The sequence below is a fragment of the Diadema antillarum genome, unplaced genomic scaffold (assembly GCF_040938485.1).
Source record: "Diadema antillarum isolate AM-2024a unplaced genomic scaffold, OU_Dant_1.0 seq00000565_RagTag, whole genome shotgun sequence".
In the NCBI taxonomy this organism is placed as follows: Eukaryota; Metazoa; Echinodermata; class Echinoidea; order Diadematoida; family Diadematidae; genus Diadema; species Diadema antillarum.
The window spans coordinates 1,467,234-1,494,478 of record NW_027271504.1 but is presented as its reverse complement, the minus strand read 5'-3'; the positions used below and the strand labels follow the sequence as shown (position 1 = coordinate 1,494,478).

The window sequence follows — 27,245 nt, the reverse complement described above, 5'->3', positions numbered from 1 at the left end:
ATGTCCGTCGCGCCAGTGAATCAGCCGCGAGGCGTGCCCGTGACGCGCGAGGCAGGGCAGCATCAGCCTCAGCAGCAGCAGCAGCAGCGCGGCAGCCGCGAAGAGCTCGAGCGACAAGCTTGGACCGAGTCACCGTCAGATCGCACGCAGCTCCTGCCGAGGGTGGATAGCCCCGCGAAGCTTGCCGCTGTTAAACCTCACGTAAAACGCACGAATCGAGTCGGCATGGAGGGCGAAAGTGGCGCCAATACTCCCGTGTCCAAGATGGAAAAGGGACCCGAAGATGATAAATTGCAAGAAAATGACACAAAGAGTGTCCCCGTCGCAGAAAAACAAACTGCAGTGAAAGTAGAGACAAAGCCGACGGCTACGGCAACAAACGGAACCGTGAAAACCATAGTGGTTGAGGAGTCAACAGATAACGGGAAGGATTTACTGGACGTCGTTCGCTTACGGAAAGGATCGAAAAGTTGTCCGAACCTCTCGAAAGATGAGGATTTCTTACCCCGACCAAGGCTGCAGGTAGATGACCTGAAAGAGACTCTACAGCTTGAAGACTTTGTGTCCGAATCGGAGTTTTCACAGCATACCGAGAAAAAGAGCGGTTTCTGGACGTCGATAAAAGCCGTGAATAATTTCAGATCCGCGATGCGGAAAGAGAAGAAGAGGAAGAGGCAGAAAGTGTCTGTGCAGAGAGTCGACTCGTTCTTGGAAAAGTTCACCACACGTCGCGGGGACATACCTACCCATTTGGAAGACGATGACCAGGAGTCCGAGATCAAGGCCGATGAAGTCGAGAAAGAGAAGAGCGTGAGCACCATAATCGAACCCGACGGCGACTTCATTTTCTACTGGCTCTTTGTGGTCACCGTCGCCATCGTGTACAACTTCTGGGTGCTGATCGCCCGAGAGGCATGGCCCGAGCTCCAGGAGAAGGGTCGAGTGGCTTGGTTCGTTTTCGACTACCTCTGCGACTTCGTCTACATTGTCGACATCGTGGTGCACTGGCGCACGGCATTCCTCGAACAGGGGCTTCTGGTTATGGACACCAAAAAGCTGACCGCACATTACATCAAATCTTGGGAGTTCGTGGTCGATGTCCTGTCCCTTCTTCCCACTGACCTCTTCTATCTCCTCGATCGTGATCGATGGCATCCCATGGTCAGATTCCCGCGATTTCTCCGCGTCTACCGCGCGCATTCCTGGTACTTCATGGCGGAGAGCAGGACACAGTTTCCAAACCTTTTTCGGGTCTTTAACCTCACTCACGTACTCTTGCTGCTACTCCACTGGGCTGGGGCTGCGTACTTCCTAATATGTGAGGCCATCGGCTTCGGAACCCCACTGGATAACTGGATTTACTCTGCCCCTGATGGGAGAAATGCCACTCTACCCCACAAGTACCTGGCATCTTTCTACTGGTCCACCCTGACGCTGACTACTATTGGCGATCTCCCAGCACCACATAACGAAGTCGAGTGAGTATAGAACAACATGGTCGTGTGACAAATCAAAACGAAGCAATGTATTGTATATGAAACGAAATGGTTTGCATTTGGACAATGATTCAGGTAAAATGAAATGAAATTCACCGCATAAAGCTGCGATCTACTGAACAGATAGATGTATTTTAGGAAGACAGGCTATTTCACGAGCTCGCACAATTCAGACACAGACATTTACGACAAATTTGGCATGCAGGCATGACATCTAAAATGTTAAGAATCCTTCTATATAACGAAAAGGCTTTGTATGATTTCGAAACAATTTGACTCTTTTCAAGAAATGATACTTTACAGTGAGTTTTTCACATCTTTGGTTGTTTTAATTGACGTCACTCTCACTTACGCGTGATATCACCCCCCCCCCCATACATGAATAAGGAATAATCTCACGACATCCAAGTTTGTGTTCATTGTCTGCCAAATTGCCCTGACAATGCTTGTAGAAGAATTACACACAATAATCAGCTGTTGACGTTTATGTTTGAAAGTGCATGCAGAAACCACGACAACAATGCAGCAAAAACAAACAATCAAACAACAACAACAAACTGGCACAAACGATAAAAGAGCTAGACAAAGATTTCATGAAAGCAGTCGGGTCTTATGATAGATGTTCATGGGAGCAATATACAGATATGAAAAATACGAAAGTATATAACAATGCAGTATGTTCTGGCAGTGCTCAGGTTCAAAGAAGGGCGAAAATAGTCTGATGCTAACTCTGATGGAATGTTGCCCATTATACATGTCTCATCCAAATTAGGCTAATTTGTAACTTACATAAGCAAATCACTGATTAAACATGGCACCATGTTGGATATACTTTTATTGTCTTTTCTTTTATTGAAGAAACCATAAATACAAACAGAGGGAAAGGCAACACCACTACGAACACCTATCTTGTTTAGTTTTTTATTTTCTTCTACGTGATAGAAGTAGGCGTCTTATCTGCCAGTGGTCATCAACTGACGAAACCACGTGGATATAGGAGGGCTTTCAACCCGCTGTACACAGACAAAAGAAGCTGCTTTAACTAATCCTACAGGATAACTGATCCCGTGGGATACTTGAAGAGAACAAATGTCTGATTACACGCTGACGAGTCAATCTCAGGAGCACATTGACCAAACACTGAATATTGTCCTTTTATTGGACAAAATGATAACATCTAATGACTGTCTTCTCCAGTGTGTGAATATTAAGTTACATGATATTTCATAAATTCAAAATGTTTAGCATAAGCCATGGTAGGAGGGTAACGTCGTTGCCACTCATATTTTGTAAGGAATCGGAAAGAGTATCAATCTCTGAAGTAACAAAGATTTCTTATTGAAAGAATTCAGATGTTTGTCAATATTATAGATATGAGTTTAACACTGCTAGAGAAAAAAAAATGATTGATTGGTATATTCATGCAAGGACTATGTAACAGCGGTTAACTATCATCGTCCTTTCTGATGACGATCCTTCAGTTTGGTTTGCACCACAACCTTCGCCGCATCCTCAATGTTGTGCATGTTTCTATGTTGAAGTCAACGAGGAACGGCAGTTGTTCGGAGAAATTATTGGTGCCCATAATGAGGAACTTCCTGTAATGAAGCTCAGTCTGTTCTTTAAGGGTGTGACGACACAGGATATACCCCATGGACACAATATATTGGGAGAAGATGAGTCTCGATGAGCAGTGTTTGGATTGAGGGAGACGCAATTATTCATCTTTACTCTCAGTTGCCTAGCAACGCAATAAAAAAAGCTTCTCGTCTGCTCTTTGTCTCTCTGTTCATTTGTCACTCAATGCTGGATAAATGACCAGGGGGAAAAAGATATCGGAAGGATTTTTATTCATTTTAGCTTTTGAATCATTTCTCATTTCAAGGTAGCTCGAGGGTGTCCGGAGAACGTTACATAATATCCCAATTAACGCAAAATTGTTTGTCATCCCAACAAAAATCAGAACAAGTACTCGACAGTTCGAAGCGCTTCTGTATTATTGCAATAGATTAGATACGCGGTAATTCGCAATTGCAAGCGTTTTATTTTGTACAACCTACATGTGCAAGGAAAGAGTTAACTCAACAACTGATAAAATATAATGGTGGCCTTTTATACCGTAAGATTGTCAAATCTATTTGAAAATGTCGCGGCACTCTTTGCCATTGTCTATATTTACAATTCAGGTGTATCTAAGGGGGAGGGGGACGATCGTTGAATCATACTTTCACTTGGAAGTGACGGCGCGCTCCATGTAAACGGAAGTGATTATTTCATTATCCTTAAAGGTTAAGTTCAAAGTTTCCCGGCGTTGTTTTAATCACGTCTAACCAGAGCAAATACCCACAAAAAAGCACCACCAACAGTTTATTTGCTTTTTTTTTCTTCTGGAAAATAGATGACGTCATTCTCATTACTATACTTACACTACGGGTAAAGAAAGGCAGTCATTTATTCGACCAGTGGTTATCCCTGTACAATAAATAAACGTAATGTATCAGTTCACAGATGAAATGGGGATAATTATTTCTTTCATTTTTGTTTTCGTTCATTTCACATTCAACAAAAGTAAAAAGTACAGTATAACAGCATATACATACGAGATCAAGGCAACTCATTATTTATGATATGGAGAACATAGTTTGGGAGAGTACAATCATAATGGGCTAACCGTGACTGAATTGTATATCATCAAGCTGTTGGAAATGAAGTGAACTGCTGAAAAGCATAAATAGTTTAAGTGCAATTCGGCCCCGTGCTCGGACTGTAACTTAATCAGAGAAAAACCGCACAAGGAAAGTTACGTGATTTTGATGTTTAATTTTTTTCCTGTGGTCTCTATCCTTGTTCAAATAATTAACTGAGGTGATGACGTCATAAGCTCACAACTCTCCCCTCAGTTTGTCCACACACACACAGATATCATTACAATTATTTTCTTTTAATTAATGGTATCACAACTAGAACCCTAAAGTCCCCTGTATACCTTCAAATGATGTCTTTTTGACTTTGGGTCATAATTAAAAAATTGAGATGAATCTTTAGTGAACATCAGCGGTAGAATTGTGAAGTCGAACATCAACACGTCATCTTATTTGCATTTATGATTGCTATTTCTAGCATCCCTGTTTCGTGACAACATGAAACATTTTTACAATTTCATAACTTATGCCGGTCGTAAGTTCGATTTTGGTGGAAATTTACCATGCTATACATTTTTTACTCTATTCATCTTGGTTTAATTTAATTGCAGTTGATATAATCATACCATCACGAATAAGGATGGAAGTCATCACTAAAAAAATAGAGAGAAAAAGAAAAGAAAAATACAGGTGAGGACAATGATAGATTGTTTCATGAATCACAGCTATAATGACATTGGCATTTGAGTTTAGCCGTCTTACCTTTGCTTTAGAGATTATCACGATGGGATAATAATAAGATAATGATTACAATAGTATTGAAACAATGTTATTGAAATGATTATGATGATGATGATGTTGACAATGATGATGATGATAGCAGTAGTACAGTAGTAGTAGAAGTGGTAATAATTATGATAATAATAGTAGTAATAATAATGTTTTCATTTTTGTTATTATTAAACCATCATCATCATTGTTATTATTATTATTATTATTATTATTATTATTATTATTATTATTACTACTACTACTACTACTATTACTAGTAGTAGTGTAGTAGTAGTAATAGCATTAATAGTAGTTGTAGTAGTATCATCATTATCGTCAAAGTGATATTTGTATGTTAATAATCATAAGTAAAAGACTGAAAAAAAATGCAAATACTACAAAACTTATAATGGAAGTTGTTACCAAGAATTCAGTATAAAAACAAAACCGTTTGACATCAAACAGTATGGTGGCAAACTTGAAGTGGTATAATACTTGTTCATTCAGAAGAACAGTCCCATGATACCACTATTTCCTTGTTAGAGGGAGAATGGTCCCTTTGGTCCCGATTTTATTTCACAACCTTGCTGCTGTTCTACCAAGGAGGTGTGAGCATACCTCCTTGGTTCTATACTCGGTGTTGTGTGTGTTTCGATCTTTACGCTACCCCCGCCCCCCTTTACCTCTTTGGTTTAGGCTAACCGTTGATCCTGGTGTTTGCGCCATAAACGCTATGTATCATCATTACATCAAATGCTTCATATCGTGTGAATAAAGCATCAATTAATTAATCATGGCCACTTCCCTAGTCTGCCCTCATCGCTCTGCTCGAGTAGACTTCTCATCTCAGTAAAGAGTCTTTCCTTTCTTCCTGTTAGGCCGGCTGCAGGTGTTCTTGTATGATTATGATGTTGCCAGCTGTGGATAATTTCCGCGGACCGCTTACAGGCAAGAAGTCTTCTGGGAGTTGCATGTGCTCAAAAGACATTATGTAGAAGAGTTTAAGCGTCAGCAGCCGATAACATGTGTTTTCTTATTCGGGGACAATGATATTCTTAATCAACTTTAATGCGTACCTTTATGACAATTGTGTCATTGCAACTTGGTAGCCTCTCGAATGTTCGACCGATATTACTTCAAGTTATTCATGCAAATTGAGATCCATGATCATACAAAACTTTAATAAACCAAATGTTAGAATGAAAATGAATATAGAATTTTCCCTTTATAGTAGAAGCAAGTGACAAGCTCCCTCATATAAATGCTCCTGACAATGTCACTAAGTGGAATCCAGCTTAGATACATTGATTGTGACCATGTCGGGCAAGCATGTGCAGCTATCTTCGTGATAAGAACAACTTTTGTTGTCTTTTTGAAGACAAACACCTTTGAAGTTGAAGAATATTTGAAAACGTTCTCAAACTGGTCTATTCAGTATAAAATCCATGTGAAGGTTTTGAATAACAAAACTGAAAGTGGAAAACATCATAATTTTTTCAACAGAATGTACAAAGAAATGTGTGAAATTTGACATGCGTTTTGTTGAATATATATACACATCCAGCAAGGAATAGCAACATGTTCATGTCTATATAATCAGTATACAAAAAAGGGACATATAATCGCATTTATACACTCTGCGAAAAAAAAAATGGAGGTACCCACTCAAAAAGACTACATGTTTGTATTATGATGAGGGTACCTCTAAAAGAAGGTGGAGAGAGGGGTAACAAGCTTACATGAGGGTGGCATTACTTTCAATCCTTGTGAAGGTGAGGGTGCATCACTTTCTATCCTTGCTTTGATCGATGACGTAAGGCTCATTAGCAAAGCTGTTCAAACGCTCGCCAAAATATTATGATGACGTAACAGTGCATCCTGTATCATCTTTGTATTAACAACTTACAGCAAATGCATCTAATCACTGTCGAAGGACATCGTGTGGCGGTTGTAAATTGAATGAATCCTGTACAACTCTTCATGATGATGAGTAATAGATATAGGCACACAAGAAATCATAATTCATTCATCAGTCTCCGTGATGTCTGTGACGACATACTAAGCTCGGCAACCTTCCATGTGCTGGAATTGAATAGTGATTAAAGATTGTTTTGGCCTCACAATGCATTCGAAGGGACAAATCTTAACCAGCAAGTTAATCAGCGATATCGTTAGAAATGATTTTTTTTTTCATTAGAAATGAATTTCGTTAGAAATGAAAAAAAAAAAAAATCTTGTCCCTATGTATAATGTTGTCTGTCTGCATGTTCGTCTGTTTCCGTTTTCAACCCTTCCCCTCTTTTCTCTCTGTCCCCATGCCAATCTTGCGGTCTCCTTTTGAAGGTCTTTTATTGGTCAATTTTGAAGCAAAATTCTATCATCTTTGCGATACGGTTGTAAAACACACATTATTACACACAGAACAAACATAAACCACAGCGAGTGCATACATACGCACACACACACACACACACACACACACACTTGTTCGGCGATATGCCCACAGTTCAACAGTTTTTATACGTAATAGATATTCCATTACTAGTCATGCTAGAGTCTCTCTTTCTAAAATCCCAACTTGCGCGCTATAGCAAAAAGAAAAAAGAAGAAGAAAAAAAAAGAGAACTATTTGAAAGCGTCTCGTCTGGGATGAGAATCAAATATTGATATTCCATTTTATCCAGTGAACAGTAATATTTCTATAGTTTACTTGGCCTGCTTATATACCAGTATACAGCCCTCAACCACGTCAACTGAGCAATTCGAGGTGAAATTATTGTCATAATCTAGTTGATAAGCTAGAAAATACAGTGTAAATGAATGTATATTGAAAACAGTGATGAGCTCGAATACGATTAACTAGACTTAATGCGCACAGTCCAGCGTTCCGGGTTCTAGTTTGAGACTAAAACCTTGCTATACTTATCACGATATTGTGCAGCTCTATTTGTGTGTGCGCAGCAGACCTATCATGTCCGATTTTGTCTTATCTTTAATTTGTTTGCGATGTGTACTCGTTACACTAATCGGATACATTATTATGTATTCTGTCGATACATGTAAAGGAAAGGGTTCCTCAAACATCAATATGTATAGCAAAAGCTGGGAGAGTAGGGGTCCACTTATTTGATTTGATTTGATTTGATTTGATTCATTTCTGCTTAATTCCGTTACATCAGATATGATTATGTACATGTCATTTATAACAAACAGTATATCGACACATAGTTTTAATAGTACAATATACAAGACAAATACAAACAGCTTACGGAACTTTATAAATGTGAACTATTATTATCATTATGGAACTTAAACAGAAGGGTCTCCAAAATAAGCCGAGGCTTGACTGTAGGGGGCTATATGCTTACCTACTCTGGATAGAATAGGGAATAGAGAAAGAGAGAAATGGGGAAGGGTAGGGGGAAAAGGGAAAGTTACAGAGTGTATGTGTACCACTCCAACTACTTTACAATAATAGTAATGGTAATAAATACAACATGATAATGATATTAAAGTTAACATGTTCAGTTGCCTTTGCCGGAGTAATGACCGATTATGCACTATGAAAAATAAATAATAATGTGTGAATACAAAGTATCTTATACATATGGTTATCTGACATGAAATAAAATATATCGTGCTTATTTCATGTACGCAGTAATGGTAAGGCACATCGTAAACATACATATACATGCTCATCTAATATACATTATGTACCTATCCTATACATACTCATATTCATAATATGGATAGATAAATAAATCGATATATGTATTATAGAAAGTTTGAGGAAAATTGGAAAATACTTTCAAAAGTTATGAATTTTTAAAGATAAAATCTAATTCCCCAGTGATATTCTGTCCTCTTAAGATGGAAACTGTGGATAAACAATAACTGATTAAGTCACAGTAGTAGAAGGGTGCAAAGAAAATCCAAGACGAAAATCATAAATTTATGGAAGATATACATTCTCATAATCCATCACTGAGATATATTTTGACGAATAGTCTTTTCTACATTATGTCAAGTGCTCTTCCGATGTCCTAAAATAAAATTAAAAGAGTTTATTCTGCTATATAGTCTTTGGAGTCAGATGTTCAGATGTATCGTGTTTAGAGTGTGTATAAGGCTGATAACAATATTCAGAGACAGGTTCACTGAGACGCCGCGGAATTTTCGAAGGACAATGACATGTGCCTCAAAGATCACTAAGAGTAAACTCAGCTTAGAGATGAATACAAACAAACGGCTACTAAGTGACGTACAAGTACCCATCAGCTGTGCGTATATTCGGATTTCATAGTAATCTCGCACATCGAGTACACACCCTTCATTGTAGCACCCCTTCTTTTTTATGTTTTTTTCTCTAAAACGCGGTTGTTGTGGTTATTTTCGTTTGCGCACTTTGATCTGTAATTTGGCAGTAATCAGTTAACCTCTGTGATTATTCAAACTTGCAGTTACAGCGCACCTCTTTAACCTGTGAAAAAAAAAATGACGATCTTTGCTGACTGACGACGTGCGGGCATTTTACATTTCCAATCGAGAATTAGAATACAATATATTAGTATGCGACGTTGACATCAACTATATATACTTAACAGGTTGGCAAGGCACGATCGTTATTTTATCAGTTTTCTTGACTTGACGACAACAAAAAGTGTTAAAAGTAGCGACTCTCTTGTGCAAAATGTTGTAGGGGCGTATGGATTGATAGAACTGCATGGAATATATGAAAGTCTTGTTTTTAAAAAAATAAAACAAAAACAGAAACCCAGTGACTTTAAGAACAAGGGTTGTTTATAGCATATATTCTGGACCAAAAATATCTTATCATAATAACAAAGAGAGAAAGAGAGAGAGAGAGAGAGAGAGGGGGGGGGGGGGGGAGCGTATTTGAGTCTGTCGAGTCAGTGCCCAGGGTCACATTAGCCTGAAATAGCCTATACCGTATTGGGCGATTTCGGAAGGCAAATTAATTACTCTACGGGAGCTCCTATCTCGCATTTGTTCTGCTTTATTTCATGGACACTATGACTCAATACGTAGACATCTGCTTGGTTGTTGTTGTTGTTTTCATTAAAGGATGGAGAGAGCGATGGGCAACATTAAATCGCGCATTTTAAACCACGGGTATATGGTTGTACTTTATTGCAGGTTATCGGATTAGCAATTTAAACTGGAGCGTGAAGGAACTCGTCCAAACAGAATTGATAACACCACCTAACCTGATTGTGATGCTGACCAAAATAATCAATTCACCCTCGCAGCCAATTATACGTGAAACAGTACAGTACCCCCGTAAAGACTAGAAAAGAGATGCATCGGTTTACTATAGTATACAGTCAGAATTATACTGGCACATAGTCCAAACTTGATATTTCACATGCCTTGATGACGATGTTGGAAAATTTTTCTTACGACGCTTGTCGAACATCGACACTGTAAAATGCAAACGTGGTATACTTAGATGGATGTGATTGTGTCTAAGGAAGATAACGACTGTCGAGTATGAATAGAGTATGGTAGGAGGAGAAATTCCGCCCAATTGGTTTTGAGATCACCGACCGTTTTATTACGGATGACAGAGGACTGTGCTATAGTTTGCCGTAAAAAGAAAGTAGCCAGTCTTAGTTGGTTGAGGTATCGATTAATCGATCACAAAGTGGGTTTTCTTAAACGCTAGCATCTTTTGCCCTTCTTCCCGCACCGGCGAATTTTCTTTTGTTTAATTTCATTCTTTGAGGAATGTATTGTTCTTTATCATTCGCCACAACTGGTCCTCTGCAGTTTTCAGACTCGCAGTCTTCGAGCAGGATGAAAAAAAAAAAGAGAAACCAAAAAAGTACAGGAATATCGATGGTAAAGAATACAACTGTTGTAGACAAATCGGGTAATAATAGAAACGGCACGGCATGAGCTCGCGATGGCGAGTTGCCAACGGTTTGTATTTGTTTATATGGGGGAAAGGCACTGTACTTGGAATGATGAATTCAGCAGTTTATTTTTGTGCGCGAATCTTTATGCCAGCCTGCGTCATGTGGAAAGTCATTCGAGTTCTGCTTTCTTTGCTTAAACGTCATATCAATAATTTGGCAAGGGCATACAATTAGTCCTTTTCATTCCATTTTTAAAAATCTAATCTGCGAAATTTCCGCTAATGGACATTTCCGTTTTGATTGCCATGAAAAGGAATTTTCGTGCATTTTTTAAGAAATAAAACTAAAATTAACAAACATCTCCGTGTGTATATGGTGAATGCATGTGTGGAGGTTTGTATGACAATCATAATATAGAATACTATCAAAAAGAGACAAATAAACAGAATGTTAGTCTTTACTTGCTCCTGATATTTTGCTATTCCTTAATAACAAATCGAAAGATTAACACACCAACGAATCACACAACGTGGCGATGTATAGTTGCACTGAATGAACTAGCACTTCTAAGACAGGCAACCCCAGAACAGCCAATAGCGTAAAAATTGGTGCGACCATAAACTGAGATCGGCGGCGCGAAGAGGAGCTTCAAGGATACTCCATTATTTCACGTCGTAAATGCAACTAATCAAGGGACGTAATTGGAACTGCTTTAGGAGAAGTCTGCAGCAGGAGGCAGAGGAAGAGGAGGTGGATTGAATTCGCCTTGATACATCTTTGCATTTTTGCTGTAAAAAACTGTTAAAAAGAGAGCAGCAGTCCGAATTGTTATGATCAAGATAAGACGAATTCTATATGTACTTTTTCCTGCCAAAGTATAGGTCAAAGCTGCGAAGTTTCAAAATACATTTATGTTGCCGTTTCGCACAAAAAAAAAGTCATGACATAAATCTAATTTATGTGTCTTTTACGTTGTCTCCTAACGACATAATTACAAAGTATACCAAATTTGGGCAATTTGCGACGAATCGACAGAAATGCTCAGCTCGTTAAAATAGTTGCAAGTACAACATTGCTTATTTGACTTCGTATATTTCGTCAATTTCTGTTCCTTCAGTGATATGAATGTGTGGATTTATTGGGAAAATAACAAAAAAAAAATGAGTCGAATAATCGTCATCCACAAAGCAACCCTGTAAAAGCCTTTCGTTGGTTGGTGTGTCCCATATCTTTTCATTTTCTCTACACAGAACTGTTTTTTTTTTATAGAAGGTTTGCTATGACTTTCAGAGGGATTTACAGCTGTGTGAGTCGATTCACGTATTCACACATATTTTTATGTATTCGGACAGACAAATTCTGAAGAATACAAAATAGAGCGAGTGCTGCCTAAATGAGAGAGGGAAACAACTGGTAACAGAGACTAGTCAAAAATACCCCGTCTCTGCTGGATTTCTTTTTCGAGCAACAGTCCAAAACTCTGTGACGTTATTGATTGATGTATATCCTTTGTACAGATTCGCTTCGTAGAGTAGCCAACTTCGCTAAATGACTGGTTATTGTAATCTCCTTATTCTGTTCTGCCGTAGTAGGGTTTGCCAGAAAGTTGCCCCCTATTAGGGTGGGTCATTAGTGATTTGTACCCTTCTCTAATTCGACGACACCTCTTAATACTGAACTTCCAGTGTTCCCCGTTCGATTTCCTTTTATAGGAGAGAGCGAGGACGGGCGTTCTTTCAACGCAGCTAATCCTTGCCGTTGTCTGTTCTTGTATACCCTTCACTATTGACACATAATGTCAGCGGGTGTGGAGGATGAGGGTTGTCATGGCGACGTGGATGTATACTAAATCCATGGTTGTGTGTACCGTTATTTTAATGAGGTTTAGTGGTCTGTTCTCCTTTTTTATTGTTGTTTAATACGGTGTTTGTCGTGTTAATTGTGTTCCTATTATACCTCTTTAATCTATACAATAACTTCACTTTCAAACGTCAAGCACCGCTAAAACTTTTTCTGACAACATAGGATATTGTGATGCACGAAGTGCGAACAGAATGAACGAGGAACAATTTCAGTCAAATTATCATGATAATGTTTCGTGTAGACTGAAACGAAATTACACCACAAGGACGTTCATAATGCATAGAAATTTGAACAGAGGACGATCAGTGAGTTTAGAAGAAATTTAGTGACAGATGGAAGAATTCCTCTATATCCATTTTACTGTTTTACCCTGAGTGTATTGAGGCGTTTTGTATATCTATAGTTCATCAGCACCAAAACCTTTGATTTGCAATCACTTCGTTCTATCGCCATGGTAATATTCAGCGTTGTATTTCGTATATCCAGCCAATTCGTTGAATGAGATGTTGAGATCCATTCGATGCCTGAAAGTCTTAAAATATCATTCAGGTGTAATGGCTCTGATGGTGTGAATGTGGTGTTACTGTATTCAATTGATACATTCAGTTCACTGGTTTGCTTCCTCCAAAGAGACAAGGTGTGATTTCAGCCCATTCTGCCAGTGAGCCACTCAACTTTACCCACATCCACACTAAACCGGTTGGCTGTCACCCTTATCCCTCTGCCGAAATACATTAACATTAGAGGAGCTAAGCACCCATAAAATAATCACTCATTACTCTGTTAATGTATAAAGGAACTATAAAGTCAGCTCGTTTGGGATTTTGATTAGGGACGGCTCCTGCTGGAGTGAATTTACTGGGCAATTTAGCTCTTTCAGACTGATTCTTTTTTTTTTTTGGTCAATCAAGAGTTGCTTAAGCATATTCGCTGGAGGGAAGAGCATATAAAGATTATATTATCTTATGAAAATATTTTATGAAAATATTTATGAAAATATTTAATGAAAAAACATTAAAAAATCCAAGTTAATTAATGTTGAAGTCAGAGTGTGCTCAGTTTTTTTTTTCATGTTTAGTCCTCATGAAACACTGAAAAAAATTGATAGATGCATTGAAGCATCCAAAAGCTGAACGCTGCAACTGCCTTTTTGTTGCAAAATTCTTCCGACCTTTTTAAAAATGTTCAAAGGCTAATATGTTTACCGACAGTCTTTTTGAATAGATCTGTTTCTTTAGCGATTGTGCGTTGCTACGACTATATTTCGAGATCAATTATAGGATATTTATATCCCATCAACAGTTCGGAATCACGTCTGACTACACACAAGGGAAATTAGATTTTATTCAGCTTAAATGACAGCGAATTAGGCGCGAAAGTCGTTCCATCTGTCCTTAACTCGTACAAATAATCATGTATTGTGTTCGGCTCTTTGAGATTCCTGTCTCTCTGGGAGGTCGTTTAACTCCTTGCACCTTCAGTCTTGCTGTCCTCTTTGTTTTGTATCTTGCCAGTGATGTTGTGGTTGCAGATGCATAGGATTTAATGATCTGACTTGTGTTGCGCGCAAATCTTGAGAAAGCAACTGCTTCAAAGAACCGTCGACATTAAGAGCAAAAGGATGCGAGAAAACCTCATGTGGGTGCCTATTGTTACGTTGGCATGCTTTCTACGGTTTCTCTTAATGGTAGGAGTTTGAAGATGTACATGTGTACAGAAAAAGTCAATAAAATATACAGTACTTTGAATTGAAAGTTATACAGGCCCAAAGGGAAGGTTCTTTTCTATTCGAGTGGAAAGGCACGCATCCGTCCACTTAAATGCACGCTATCGGGCAATGTTTAATAGCCAGTATGAACTAAGTGTGATGCGTTATCATGCAATGCAGCATAATTATGGGAAGCGGTTACCGCACAGTGTTTCGCACTTTTTCCACCCGCCAATAACTCAAAATAACTATACATCACATGTATATGGGTATCGTTGCAAAGATAAGCAACAACCAATAAGTTCTTTGCAATTATGTCGTTGTCAGGGGGACTGCAATACTAACCACGGATAGGTGGAGAAGTTCCACCTCTCGGACCGTAACTTATATCGAGTGCAAACATCCCAGTGAGGCTGACCCTGATCCGATATATTTTGGTGTTGCTGTGTGACCAACACTCGTTCGGCCGAGCAATCTTTCGTTGGATACAAACTGATACACCACAGTGAGAACTGTAAGCATTTCTTGTGTTGGGTGGTACTTCAGTCCACTCGGAAGCAAGCTAAGCCAGCACAGCCAATAAACCGAACAAACACACTGACTCTCAGCTAACCCAGCTCCCCAACATTTGAACAACTCCTTTTCAAATCACTGCTTTAATCGCGTTGGAGCGGAGAAAGGCAGCCATGTTCGTAAGGCTAATCCCTCATCCAGTCAGCCACTTGAAGAAGACTTATTTCTCTCGGCCAGAAAGCGACTTATTTTTCAAAGGAAATAAAAGGGAGGCTGGAGTGAAGCAGTCTGTTAGGAGTGAGAAGGTGAAGAGAAGAAAACGGGGAAAGGCACTTTTAGTCATTCAACAATAAGCTCTCTTGAGATTTAGACAATCTCTTTCCCATTTTGTCTTCCCTTTCTTTCTCTTTTACTTTCTCTCTCTCTGTCTGTCTGCCATATTAGATTGACTGTCTGAAACGCTTGAAGGACAAACATGAACATTTTCGAGATTGAATTCACGATACTTATATTATACAGAACTGTGACATGATGTGAATATGGGCGACATAAATGTGAAGATAACATCAACCATGATGCACAATAGTGTGCTGAGTGCAACTGTAGTTTGACGCTTTCAAAGCTATATATCGTCTAGCAGAGAAAACAGCCACACCAAAGACAATCTCCTTGGTGACATGTTAACGCAGCTCTGTGCGTAACTCGTCAACCATCTTCAAATTTATTCACGAATATAACCTTGTTTTTTGTTATATGTGATGATTAATCGAGTTTACTAAATGGCTTAATAATGGTGGAAATATAGGATGTGCATTCATTTTGTAAGTGGGAGAATAACACTCCATAAAACACTGATTCTGTTTTGAAAGAACGTGATAATGTTACTGCAACAGAAGACTTCATAACATGCATAATGACTGAGCCTAGATAATAATAATCCATAACGTATGTGATGTGCGTCTATATACTGCAGATACAACGGGTAGTCCGATTCAACTGCTAAATGGAGCCGAATTTAGCTAAAAACACGGAAGGATTATACAGTGGGTCAAAGGGGGGGGGGAGCTCATGAAGCGTTTTGTCGGGTTTTTTATTGTTGACAAACTCTTGTAAGTTACTGAAATCCTTGCATCTGATTGGCTTAGAGTAAAATTGTCTGAAAAATATATTCGACAAAACGCTTCATAAAATGTCCCCAGATTGAACAAAATCGTGTTTCCACACTGAATGCACTGTGAAGACGATTTCCCATAAGATCAGAAAAATCCGTTTTCCCATTATTGTGTATATATTTTATTATCATGATATATATTTCTGTTAAATCGCCGTTTCTCTTGTTTTATTTCACCGCTAGGTATGTGGTACAAATCTTGGGTTACCTGGTCGGAATCTTCATTTTTGCCACGATCGTCGGTGAGTATAGTAGAAATTGCAAATTACCATGTTTTCTATACCCAGCGAATGTCATTTCTGCTCTTATACTATACCGCTATACTAATACGAAAACTATATCTACTATTACACATAATTATGCTGTTACAATTACTTGCATCTGGCTTCTACTATCACGACAAATACTACTCTTCCTTTTTTCCGCGACTTTTACTGAAAATGCTAAAAATTATCACCACCATGTCTAACACCATGCACCACTACCACTTGCGACATTCAAGATTTGCCTATATGTGACTGTGTAATATGACCGATGTCGTCCTTTTGTGATTAATGGACGAAGTTAAAAAACAAGCACACACACCCATAAGTCCTAAAGTTTGGCGTTGTAATTTCTGGTTTCAGAGAGACTCTAGGTCATTCCGTTCGTCCGATTTGTGTCGTTCGCTTTAGTGATACTAAAATCGCACTTTCATGATTCTGTCTGCAGGTCAAGTTGGCGCCGTCATTGAGAACAGGAATGCCACCAGAATGGAATTCGAACGTCACGTGGTAAGTGTATATTGACAATGACTCGTCATATTTATATCTTAATTCATTACGTCCTTTAGAAACTATACATTTTTGAGGTTCAGAGTTGAATTTTATCATGACCTTTGCGGTTCAGCGTATAATATTCAAAAGGCAGAGTAAAAAAGAAATGTCATTTCAGCCCTTTGCTATATGTAAATTGTTTGATTCTGTTTTAGACTATCAAAATTCCCTTAATTGCTAAATCATGAGTGTAATTTTGTTACACATTTTAGAAGATTACCGTCCCTGATTCTCTTTCAAATTGGCAAATTTTGCGAAATTGAATGCTGAACCCTGTTCCAATAATCATTTACCATCGATCTTACGTCCATATAGTACACAGCATAATAAATTATAACATACCGTTTCAATTCAACATCTCAGGAGCTCCCACACTAAAATACCACTGACATCTCATCGCATCGAGATGCCGTTGGTAATGACAGACTTAAAAATGCATCAAATTCTGTGTATATTGAGAAATATTGATAACTCCGGCGAAGTGTACCAGTCCCATATAGATACACGAAGTTCATAGGTGTCAAAATCAATACCCACATCTAAATTTATTTGGAAATTCTTCGATTTTTTTTTTGACAGCAAACAAAAAAATTATGATTAAAGGACCTACAAGGTGACCTATGCATCACGGTGTAATTATGATTCAAATTCCGTCAGTATATCTTTGCTATCAAATAGCAATTTGTTGGACTATTATTACATTGACAGTGAATTTGGCACTGGCAACGGGTGCACGTCACGAGGCCGACACCCACGAGTCATACAGCCCACGAGTCATAGAGCTCACGAGTCATACAGCCAATGAGTTGTACAGCTCACGAGTCATACAGCCCATGGGTTCGACACTAAGCTAACAATACCCACGAGACCGACACATTAAGCCTCGTGTTGTATCTGTCGAACTCGTGGGCTGTTTTTACCTATAGTGTCGAACTCACAGGCTTTATTTGTCTAGTGTCGAACTCGTGGGCTGTATGACTCGTGGGGTCGGTCTTGTGGGATGACCCCCTGGCAACATGTGTTCTGCCTCTGTATTATACATCCAGTGCTCATTTTCGTCTCCTACAGGACCATGCGAAGCGATACATGCGTTCCAATAACGTGCCCAGAGAGGTTCAATTACGGGTACTTAGGTGGTACGACTACACGTGGGCCAGGTAAGTACAGGTAACCCGGATGTTTCCAAGCCGCTTTAACACAGACATTATGAGCAATTACCACATCCAATTAGAATGACCTCACTTGAGCATTATCTTGAAAGGTCATACCAGGTGACGAGCTTCTTCTACCGACTAAAACAGTTCATACAACAAACACGTCGACTGCTGCAAGGTAATTATTTGCTTTCGAGCAATCAAAATTAAGTTTTCCTCAGAATATAGAAAATTCAAAGTGATGATGCTTTTCGATTTCGATACAAGGCAAATTGCAAAATTTTGATTAAAAAATATGACATTTGCGGTTAATGACTATATACTTCACAAAAGGCTGCATTTTGTTCGTGAAAATGTAAAACAATGTGGATAAAGAAACTGAAACTCAGCAAACCGTGGTGTGTGGGAAAACTTCCTCGATCAAAGTGTCGATACTCTATAGTATATTATTCTAAACACACACACATACACATCACCCATGATACACACACACAAACAAACAAGCACGCACGCACACACACGCAAAATGAATCACATGCGTGTCCTTCAATGAAAGAGCTTATAACGTTCCTGAGAGGAAATGGGATTTCTATTTAGAGAGGCCTATATACAGTGAATTATGTGCCTAAGTACCATGTTTCTTGGATAGGATATGGAATGCTCGCTTTGAGAGAGTCAGTCAAATATTTTCCAAAGCGAGAAAATCTGTTTGATAGTTGTAGACATGATGTAGAGTACAGGTGCCCTCCTAATTTACCTTGAGAGCCTGACGTTGTTTTTTGTCACTAATCAAGTCCCTGCGAGGACGTATTATAGTTATCGTTCACTCTCATTACTTAAAGTATATACCGCGTGATGATGCGGAAAGATCTCGCATCAACATGTCAAATCCGCCAACCAATCCAGAGAGCGCAGAAAATCCAGAGATTCTTGTCAAAGTCGCCGTCAATGGTTGGAAAAGGTCCCGCCATATCACCGTCCGTCTGTCTATCACTCCCCCGCTCTTCAGGGCAAACCAAACTGTTCCGACAAGGAAAAATCTCGTCGCTTTTTTAGGGGTTATTACTGTTGTGACCCTCGTTCATGTGTAGATTTCTCATTCGTATACTAGTAGACTGATGAGTTCACTGTACTCTTCTTTCAAGGTTGGATGTCTTTATCTTATAAGAGAGAGCAGGATCGTTAATCAAAGAGCGCCAATCTAACTGCTCACGCTCTACGTTACCCTGCAGCCTGAGATTCCCTGGCTGGATTCCAAAGGCCATTGAAATGATGCTAAACTATAACAATATTAACTTCTGATTGAATCAATGAAATGAACGAATGCATAAATTCATTGAGAGTATTGCGCCGCTAAGGACAGTATTATAGCCAGCATGCTAAAATGTAGGAAATGTAGGATACATGTAGTACTGGTTCAGCCTTAGGGAGGCATGGTGTTGATGAGTAATGTAAGCAGTATTAAAAACACGCGATTGCATGGGATATAATGTAGTTGGAAAGAGGAGAAATGAATTGTTTCCCTATGGTCGTGTTGTGTCTGCTCAATCAAGTATTACGAACATAATATGTTTCTCTATAAAATAAAGCTGCATAGTATATCACTTTTGGATTCCATCTTATACATGTTATAGGGAAATAATATATGGTCATAATTACAATATGAAGGAGAATATTAAGGAGACAATACCATATTGTGTCTCCTCAATGTTTTCACCTAAATGATGTCCCATTCCATCCACGCTTCACTGCTGACAATGCTTGTCATTATTTCCCACACACCGTCTCCTTAAAGCTGGATTTAGAGTTAATATATATATATATATATATACATATATATATATATATATATATATATATATATATATATAACACACATATATATGTATATATATATATATATATATATATATATATATATATATATATACGTTCATACATACATATAATTCTAAGCATAGTTGTTTACATATAAACATTCACCGGTCAGTTGGTACAGTAATTCTATATCTAATCAAGACGAAGTGTTAAAAAAGTTTGTAAATGTATAGGATCAGTTAACCACAAGGACATAACATGAGACACAGTGAAAAAAAAAACCAGAAGAAATGTATTTAGAGAGATGATACACTCCTTAATGATATTATACTTGATTACTATTGCAAAAGATGACACCGCATTGGATATAGCACCACTATAGATTTGCCAAACATCAACGATGGCGGTTACATCGAGTGACAATTTTCACAAACTATATAAAAATTATGAATGGCTTCATGCATTTCTACATTAGTTTTACGATGGGTTTAAGTTAGATTAATCTGGTATTGGACGGTATATATAGGTATTGTAAGTGAATTGTTTGCAATATTATAGATTCTTCATTTATCGCTGAAACAACAAATTAATTTCAAAGGCTGCAATGTAACACTTCGTGTTTCTATTCAGGGTTTCACTTTCTTCTCAGAAAGTTTGATGTACTTCATTGTATGTCAGCCTTGCAATTCCAGACAAACACCAAGGCTCGTTAACGTTTTAGAAGTATCCAGGAAGGCATACCAGGAACTCCGTAATCATAATTATATACGCCGGATACTATTCTCATGAACATAAATTTTGTACGCGGAAAATGCTTTTCCCCGATACGAAAGCCATCTGGAAATTTGAGAATACATAATTATAGATAATATCGCCACAAGCTACCAGGAAATCTTTACTCTATACCAGCATCGATATTCTTTTCGAAGGAAAAGGAAGTGCTTCTACATAATGAGATTGATTGGAAGTTGTCTTCATTTCTCTTTCATATTTCGGAATGTGCTGTGGTGCATTCAAATTACTATTAATTATGCTAACTATAATGCCCTTTCTTAGACAGATTCTTATTCCACGGTGGTACCACAGGGCATATACAATATGAGCCGATGAGCATCATTAGGCCGAGAACTATATCAGTTATTTCGTCTTTGTCAGTAGGGAATAAACAAACAAACAAATAAACAAAAATAAATAAATTAATTAATTAATTGATAAATAAATACAACAGAACAACTTGAAGACAGGCTTATGAAATCATGGCATGGTTATGTTGACCTTATTCGTGCCTCTCCTCCATGAAATAGCAGAAACGTCTGAAATTATCTGTCATCTCTTAATTTGGATAATATGTACAACCTGTTTGTTGGTCAACATTACAATTGTTTCAGAAGTCCACGGAAGTCTTTGGGAGCTGATAGATAATTTTGGCTAATCAACTGTGTGATGTCACTTCAAGTTGATCCTTATAAAAAAGAGTAAAATGAAACAACAATACAACGCTAGGAAGTGCATTAAAATATGAATAGAATTATATTAAAAAAAAACATGTCGCACTCGCAAATAAGACGAGGTGACACTGTTATCGCTTCACGAGCTTCCCCGTGACATTGCACGTCTTCATGAAATATCATTATTTTAAAGGAATAATATAGATTAAAGAATGATATAGATTGCATTCGTCTCATCGAACAATATCGTGTAGTTGTAATAACTTAGCAACGATGAACCGAAGTATGTATATTATTGGTGTTATCTTGCAGAGGTGCTATGCAGGGCCGCGGGGACGTGAACTCCTTGGGACTGCTTCCTGACAAGCACCGCACGGAGCTAGCCCTGCACGTCAACCTACACACACTTAAGCGGGTGAGTCAGACGATAATAGATCAAGGAATCGCGGGATAGATAGCATACTGTATGAGAATGTTTATGAATGCAATGGACAGAATATTTCATTCGGTGAAACTTGGAATTGTTGATCTGTTCAAATCGGCTGCGCCTCGTTGAATGAATCATTTCATCTTATTTCATCTTCACGGTATCAAAATGGAGCCACAATTGCCGTCATAATGACGTCATAGATGACGTCATAGTGAAATGGGCCAAATGATCAAAGTCAAACAACCAATCAAATAGCAAGGATCTGTTTAGCCGTTATATAATATTGCTAATATTACAGTACAATGCTGACTTTCGGGCCGTGACGTCATCTGCTTCTGTCGCCAATCTGCTCTCATCTTTCTTTCTGGTTTCGCTTTAATACAGGTGTCCATCCTCCAGGTGTGTCCTCCAGAGTTCCTCCACGATCTGGTGCTCAAGATGCACATGTGTATCTTCACCCCAGGTGACCTGGTGTGCCGAAAGGGCGAAGTTGCTAGGGAGATGTTCATCATCTCGGATGGACTCCTTGACGTCATGGAGTAAGTCGAAAATCAGCAAAGAGAAAAATATTATTTACCCGAGATGAATATTCATTGATATCAAAAGTAGACATTGGTATTCAATTTAAAGCAACATTGATGAACGAAAATATCATACAGGGATGATATAAGGTGAGATAATTATTTCTCACAGGAAATGAAATTAAAGCGTCAACATTAACAACGGTGGAATCGCTAAAATGCATGACATGCTTTTAAAGAGAATATGATATAATTGTACACTTCTTTTCATTCAGAGCTAGCTCTTATACGAAGATGGTTATGAAGCTACAAGGACGCCAGATAATAAGAATTCCTACGTATATAGATGCACATGGTAGAGTTAATGTGGAACATTGGAATGAGGATTGAATGGTCGTTAACCTACGAATAACAGCCAGATTGTCATTACTGGCTGTCTTAAAGTGTTTATGTAAATGTGTCCGTTTTCATTGTTTTACCCCTACAGCGAGCTTGGACACGTGGTAGTTACTCTCAAATCAGGTGACTATTTTGGCGAGATTGGAATCCTGGATCTCGAAGGAACTAGCAACAGGTTAGTATCTTCATTGTGGATAAGAATAAATCACGTGTATTTACACCGATGTTTTTTTTTTTTGTATATTCATCCGTATGGTTTATATAGATCTTGACAAGTACGTGACGTTGTTTCTGATGCTGAAGTGTTTGATTGATTGATTGATTGATTGATTTTATTTTCCGTATAAAAACAACAACGGCTGGATGGCCCATATTCAGCGATGCCAACATGGCATCGCTGGTCTTCCATGGGGTCCAGAACATGGAAGTTATACAAATACAATGTGACATTGTGAAATACATAACTCTTGTAAAAATGTACATATTTGAAATACAGTATACATAGATTGAGAGAAAGAAAACAACAACAACAACATCGAATGGCGAATAGCAAAAGAGAAGGATACAAATGAAAGGGAGTGGAAAAATGATAAATCATAACCTTCAATAACCTGTACTAATTCAAATAATTCTGTAATAACTCTTTTTCATCAGCAAAAAGAAAAAAAAATTAAATCAACGGGGCAGTGACCTTAAACATACTTATTTTAGATTTAAATATATGAACACTGGGGGAAATTTTTATATCCATGGGAAGGTCATTATATTCCTTAGCATATCTATACTTAAATGATTTCTTCAAATATTCAGTTCTAGGTTTGGGAAGTCTTAATTTTTGCCCAAAACGGGAGGGGTAGGAATGAATTACAATTTCAAATTCATCTTTTAAATAAGAAGGAGTTAAATTGTTCATTATCTTATACATAAGAGTAAGGGAGTGATGATGCCTTCTTTGGTCAAGGAGTTGCCAATTCAAAGCGTTATGCATTTCAAGAACAGAAACATGAGAATCAGGTTGTAATCTTAATATAATTCGGCCGGCCCTATTCTGTAATTTTTGTAGCTTATCTAGGTGTTTCTTAAAAGTGTATAAACGCAACTACGCTTTTGCGGATAGACTCTGTTTTAAAGGACATCTGAAGAATCCATACTAGAATATCGGATCAATCAAGTTCATGCTATAAATTTTTAAAAGAATGCGCTCAAGCTTCTGGTCACAGTGATGTTATGGAGCATCATAATTATAATGAAATAGAAGTTGTGAAAATCGAAAGAGTTATACCGCGATATCCACTGATCGTGTTCTTTGTCCTCGTAGCATTCTGTCTTATTCCCCTCCTTATTACTAATGACACAATCATTATCATTGCCATTAATGAATTGTTATTCTTGCATTATTATCATTATCATTTTTATTATTATTATTATTATCATTATTATTATTATTATTATTATTATTATTATTATTATCATTATTAATAATAATAATATTATCATCATCATCAATATTACCATTATTATCATTAGCATCATCATCTTCATCATGATTATTTCTACCATCATCATTACTTCTCATTAGACGTGTGGCTGACGTGCAGTCAGTTGGATTCTCAGAGTTGTTCTCCCTCTCTAAAGACGACGTGCTTGGCGTTCTCAGGGATTACCCCCAAGTGAAGGTAACGTCCATCCATCCGTCACACGAATTTTCGCAATCTGTTGAAAGTATACCTCCTTTCAGGTTTGCCTCTTAGAGACATTCTCCAATATTCTCTCCTTCCATTCCTTTATTTTACTTCAAAGGACAGTAATAAGTATTTTTCGCCTCTCAATATTTCAAACTTCCAAATAATTCGGAACGAATCTATGTGATATTACATTAGTTTGGGCAACAGTTTCGGGAACTATTGTGACAAGCTTGATTCAGTAGCCTGAGAATAACTTTGAAGCCTTGACACACAAGACTAGTGTTGCAACTTGCAAGGCAATACGATCTCATTAAATTTCTATTAATTGTCTGGACGAATATCCTAAATAGATATAGTCCAAAATGAACATAAAAGAATCATTGCCCCTATTTTTTTCCCGAACATGGGGGATGCTTTACTAGCCATTTTGGCTGTTGTTTTATTTTGTTTTGCCTTTTCTGTTTCACGATGTGGCAAGACCATTTAGGTTTGTGATTTATACACTTGGCCGCTTTAAAAAACAGAAAACAGCCAAGCCCTATTGGCTTTTGAATACATTACGGAAAGCTATACTTATGCTATTCTTTATTTCATATCTATACTTGATCGATGTGTACACTTCGTTGTTTGTTTGTATTTTCAATTATTGTCTAATTGTCTTCAATTGCCCCGTGGGCATCTTTCGTAAATCTGACAATACCGCAGAGTGTCATTGAAGAAGAGGCCAGGCGGAGATTGAACATGCAGAAACCATCGCCATCGCAAAAGGATGACACCAAAGATGACGTCGACCCTGTCAAGAAGGAGAAAGACATTGACGCCCAGAGTATCATCTCCCACTTCAGGTAAGGAAGAAAGGTTCGTTATTCCGGAGGTTCGGTAATCCGAAAAAGAAATAGAGTTCGCATCTTCTTTTTGTTTTCTAATTAACGAACCTTCGAAAAAAAAAACCGAGCCTTATTTCATTTACGAATAAACGAATCTTCGGAATAACGAACCTTCGTTCGGAATAACGAATCTTATTTCATTGTCGAATTAACGAATCTTTGGAGTAACGAACCATCGAAATATCGACACAAACGTTCGGATTAAAGAACCATAATGTTTTTAGATAGACGAACATCTAGGTATAAGGAATTTGTGGGGTTTTTTTTCGGAATAACGATCAACCTTCGGACTAACGAACCTTATTTCATTTTCGGATAAATTAACCTGCGGAATACCGAAAATCACCCGTTTGGCCGTTAGGGGTGCATCATGTTGCTTCTGTTTACATGCAATGTCCTTGCCTTCCCATCACTCCAACAGCAGCGTAAGCCAAGCCGTCACAAGCACGCGCGAGAAGAAAACGTCTTCGATCAAGAGGGACTCGCTCGCTGCTCCTCTCCCCGGGTCGCGTCGACCGAGTGTGGACAACAGCGCCACTAACGTTCGTCGCTCGAAGAGGAAATCCACTGCGTCGGGGAGTGTCGCCTGCCCCCTCGGCGACCAAGCACTGGTGAAGGAAATCATGACGTCTGTGGAAAAACTTCTCAGAGAAAAAATTGTGAGTCGCCATCGAACTGATCATTCTCGAGTTCTAGTATAATTCTAAGAGGGCATTGCAATAAGATTGCGATCAATATGCAAATCCGCAAAATCAATGGCAAAAATTGCAATTGATGTTTGCGATCGATTCCATCTCGACTTTCTTGCAACGCTCCCCTAAGAAATTAAGAATTTATATCCACAAATACAGTGTCTATACAGTTAAACGCAATTCAGTTCAGCTCAACGCAGTTGTGTGAAATAGGGAACAACTTCAATCAGTATCTGTTTTTTTTTTCTATCTTGAAACTATGAATGCATGCTTCCTGTTTACTCAGGCTGCATTGCAGTCAAAAGGAAAAAGAAACTGTAGGTGCAAAATCGCAATGCATACACGTTTTCATCCTGATACTCTTCGTTTCGACGCCTAAATTACCATGATTAACTGTTTCAATCACTATGTTCTCTCCCCCCCCCCCCCCTGTCAACAGAGAAGAAGCAGATACATGCATAGTAAAGTAGGGCAATACTTATTCGCCTCACTTATCCCTATAAGTGATTCTCTCGTTTATCTTAGGATTCGATGACGGAGGAGACGCGACAGGCCAAGGAGTCTGCCCGAGAGCTCCGGGACAGGGTGGCGAACCTGCAGCAAGAGAACGACTCCAAACTCTCCACGATTCAGGTCCTGGAACTGAGGATCAAAGAACTAGAGGTAACTTGAGCAGACCTCAACCCTTTTCCAAACGAGATTCTCAAAATCTGCATAGACTTATACAGAGTCATGTCGATGCATGTCTTATCAATAGTGTAGGCCTATACCGTATGTCCTCCCCCCCCCCAAAAAAAAAAAAAAAAAATACAACGGGACCCTCCGCAATGATAAATTTAAAGACAGTGAATCAATCTAAAAAATACAATTTCAAGGTATGAAACTATAACATATTACCCACATCTTACAGAAAATCCCAGAGAGAAGAGAGAATTTTTGTAGAGCATGTCAGGAATCCCTTCCCTCAAAGTTCTTTCCATTCTGTTCACACATTAATATGCAGTTCCAAGAGCATCCAAGCGCTTAACTTGGAAGAATCACATTCACGACATGCTTCACAACGATTCACATTTCTCTGTGACTACTTAACCAAATTGAATGGGATTTTCTGCAAAATATGGGTAAGATGTTATATTTTTAGACCCTTAAATAGCATTCAGATAGTTTAATCATATTGGAAATTATCAATGCAAATACGATTGTAATTTTTTTGGGACATACTGTACATTGTTCATCCCACGCAGTTTTATAATCTTTAATGTTTTCTTCTTGTTCTTGTTTCTCCTTTGTTTTCGTTTTCTTCTTTCTCAGAAATCCCTGGCGAAATGTGACACAGTCGATGAAGTTGTATGA

The 27,245-nt window shown here is 38.3% G+C and overlaps 1 protein-coding gene across 1 annotated transcript; it reads left to right on the top strand.

Moving 5' to 3' along the window:
• LOC139735209 (cyclic nucleotide-gated channel alpha-3-like) lies at window positions 1–27,245 on the top strand. Its single transcript, XM_071645966.1, has 12 exons — window positions 1–1,478; window positions 16,227–16,285; window positions 16,755–16,816; window positions 17,927–18,015; window positions 21,591–21,693; window positions 22,093–22,247; window positions 22,717–22,803; window positions 24,208–24,304; window positions 25,019–25,158; window positions 25,622–25,859; window positions 26,418–26,555; window positions 27,204–27,245. Exons 1-12 carry the CDS (start codon window positions 1–3, stop codon window positions 27,243–27,245), a joined length of 2,688 nt encoding a protein of 895 aa, XP_071502067.1.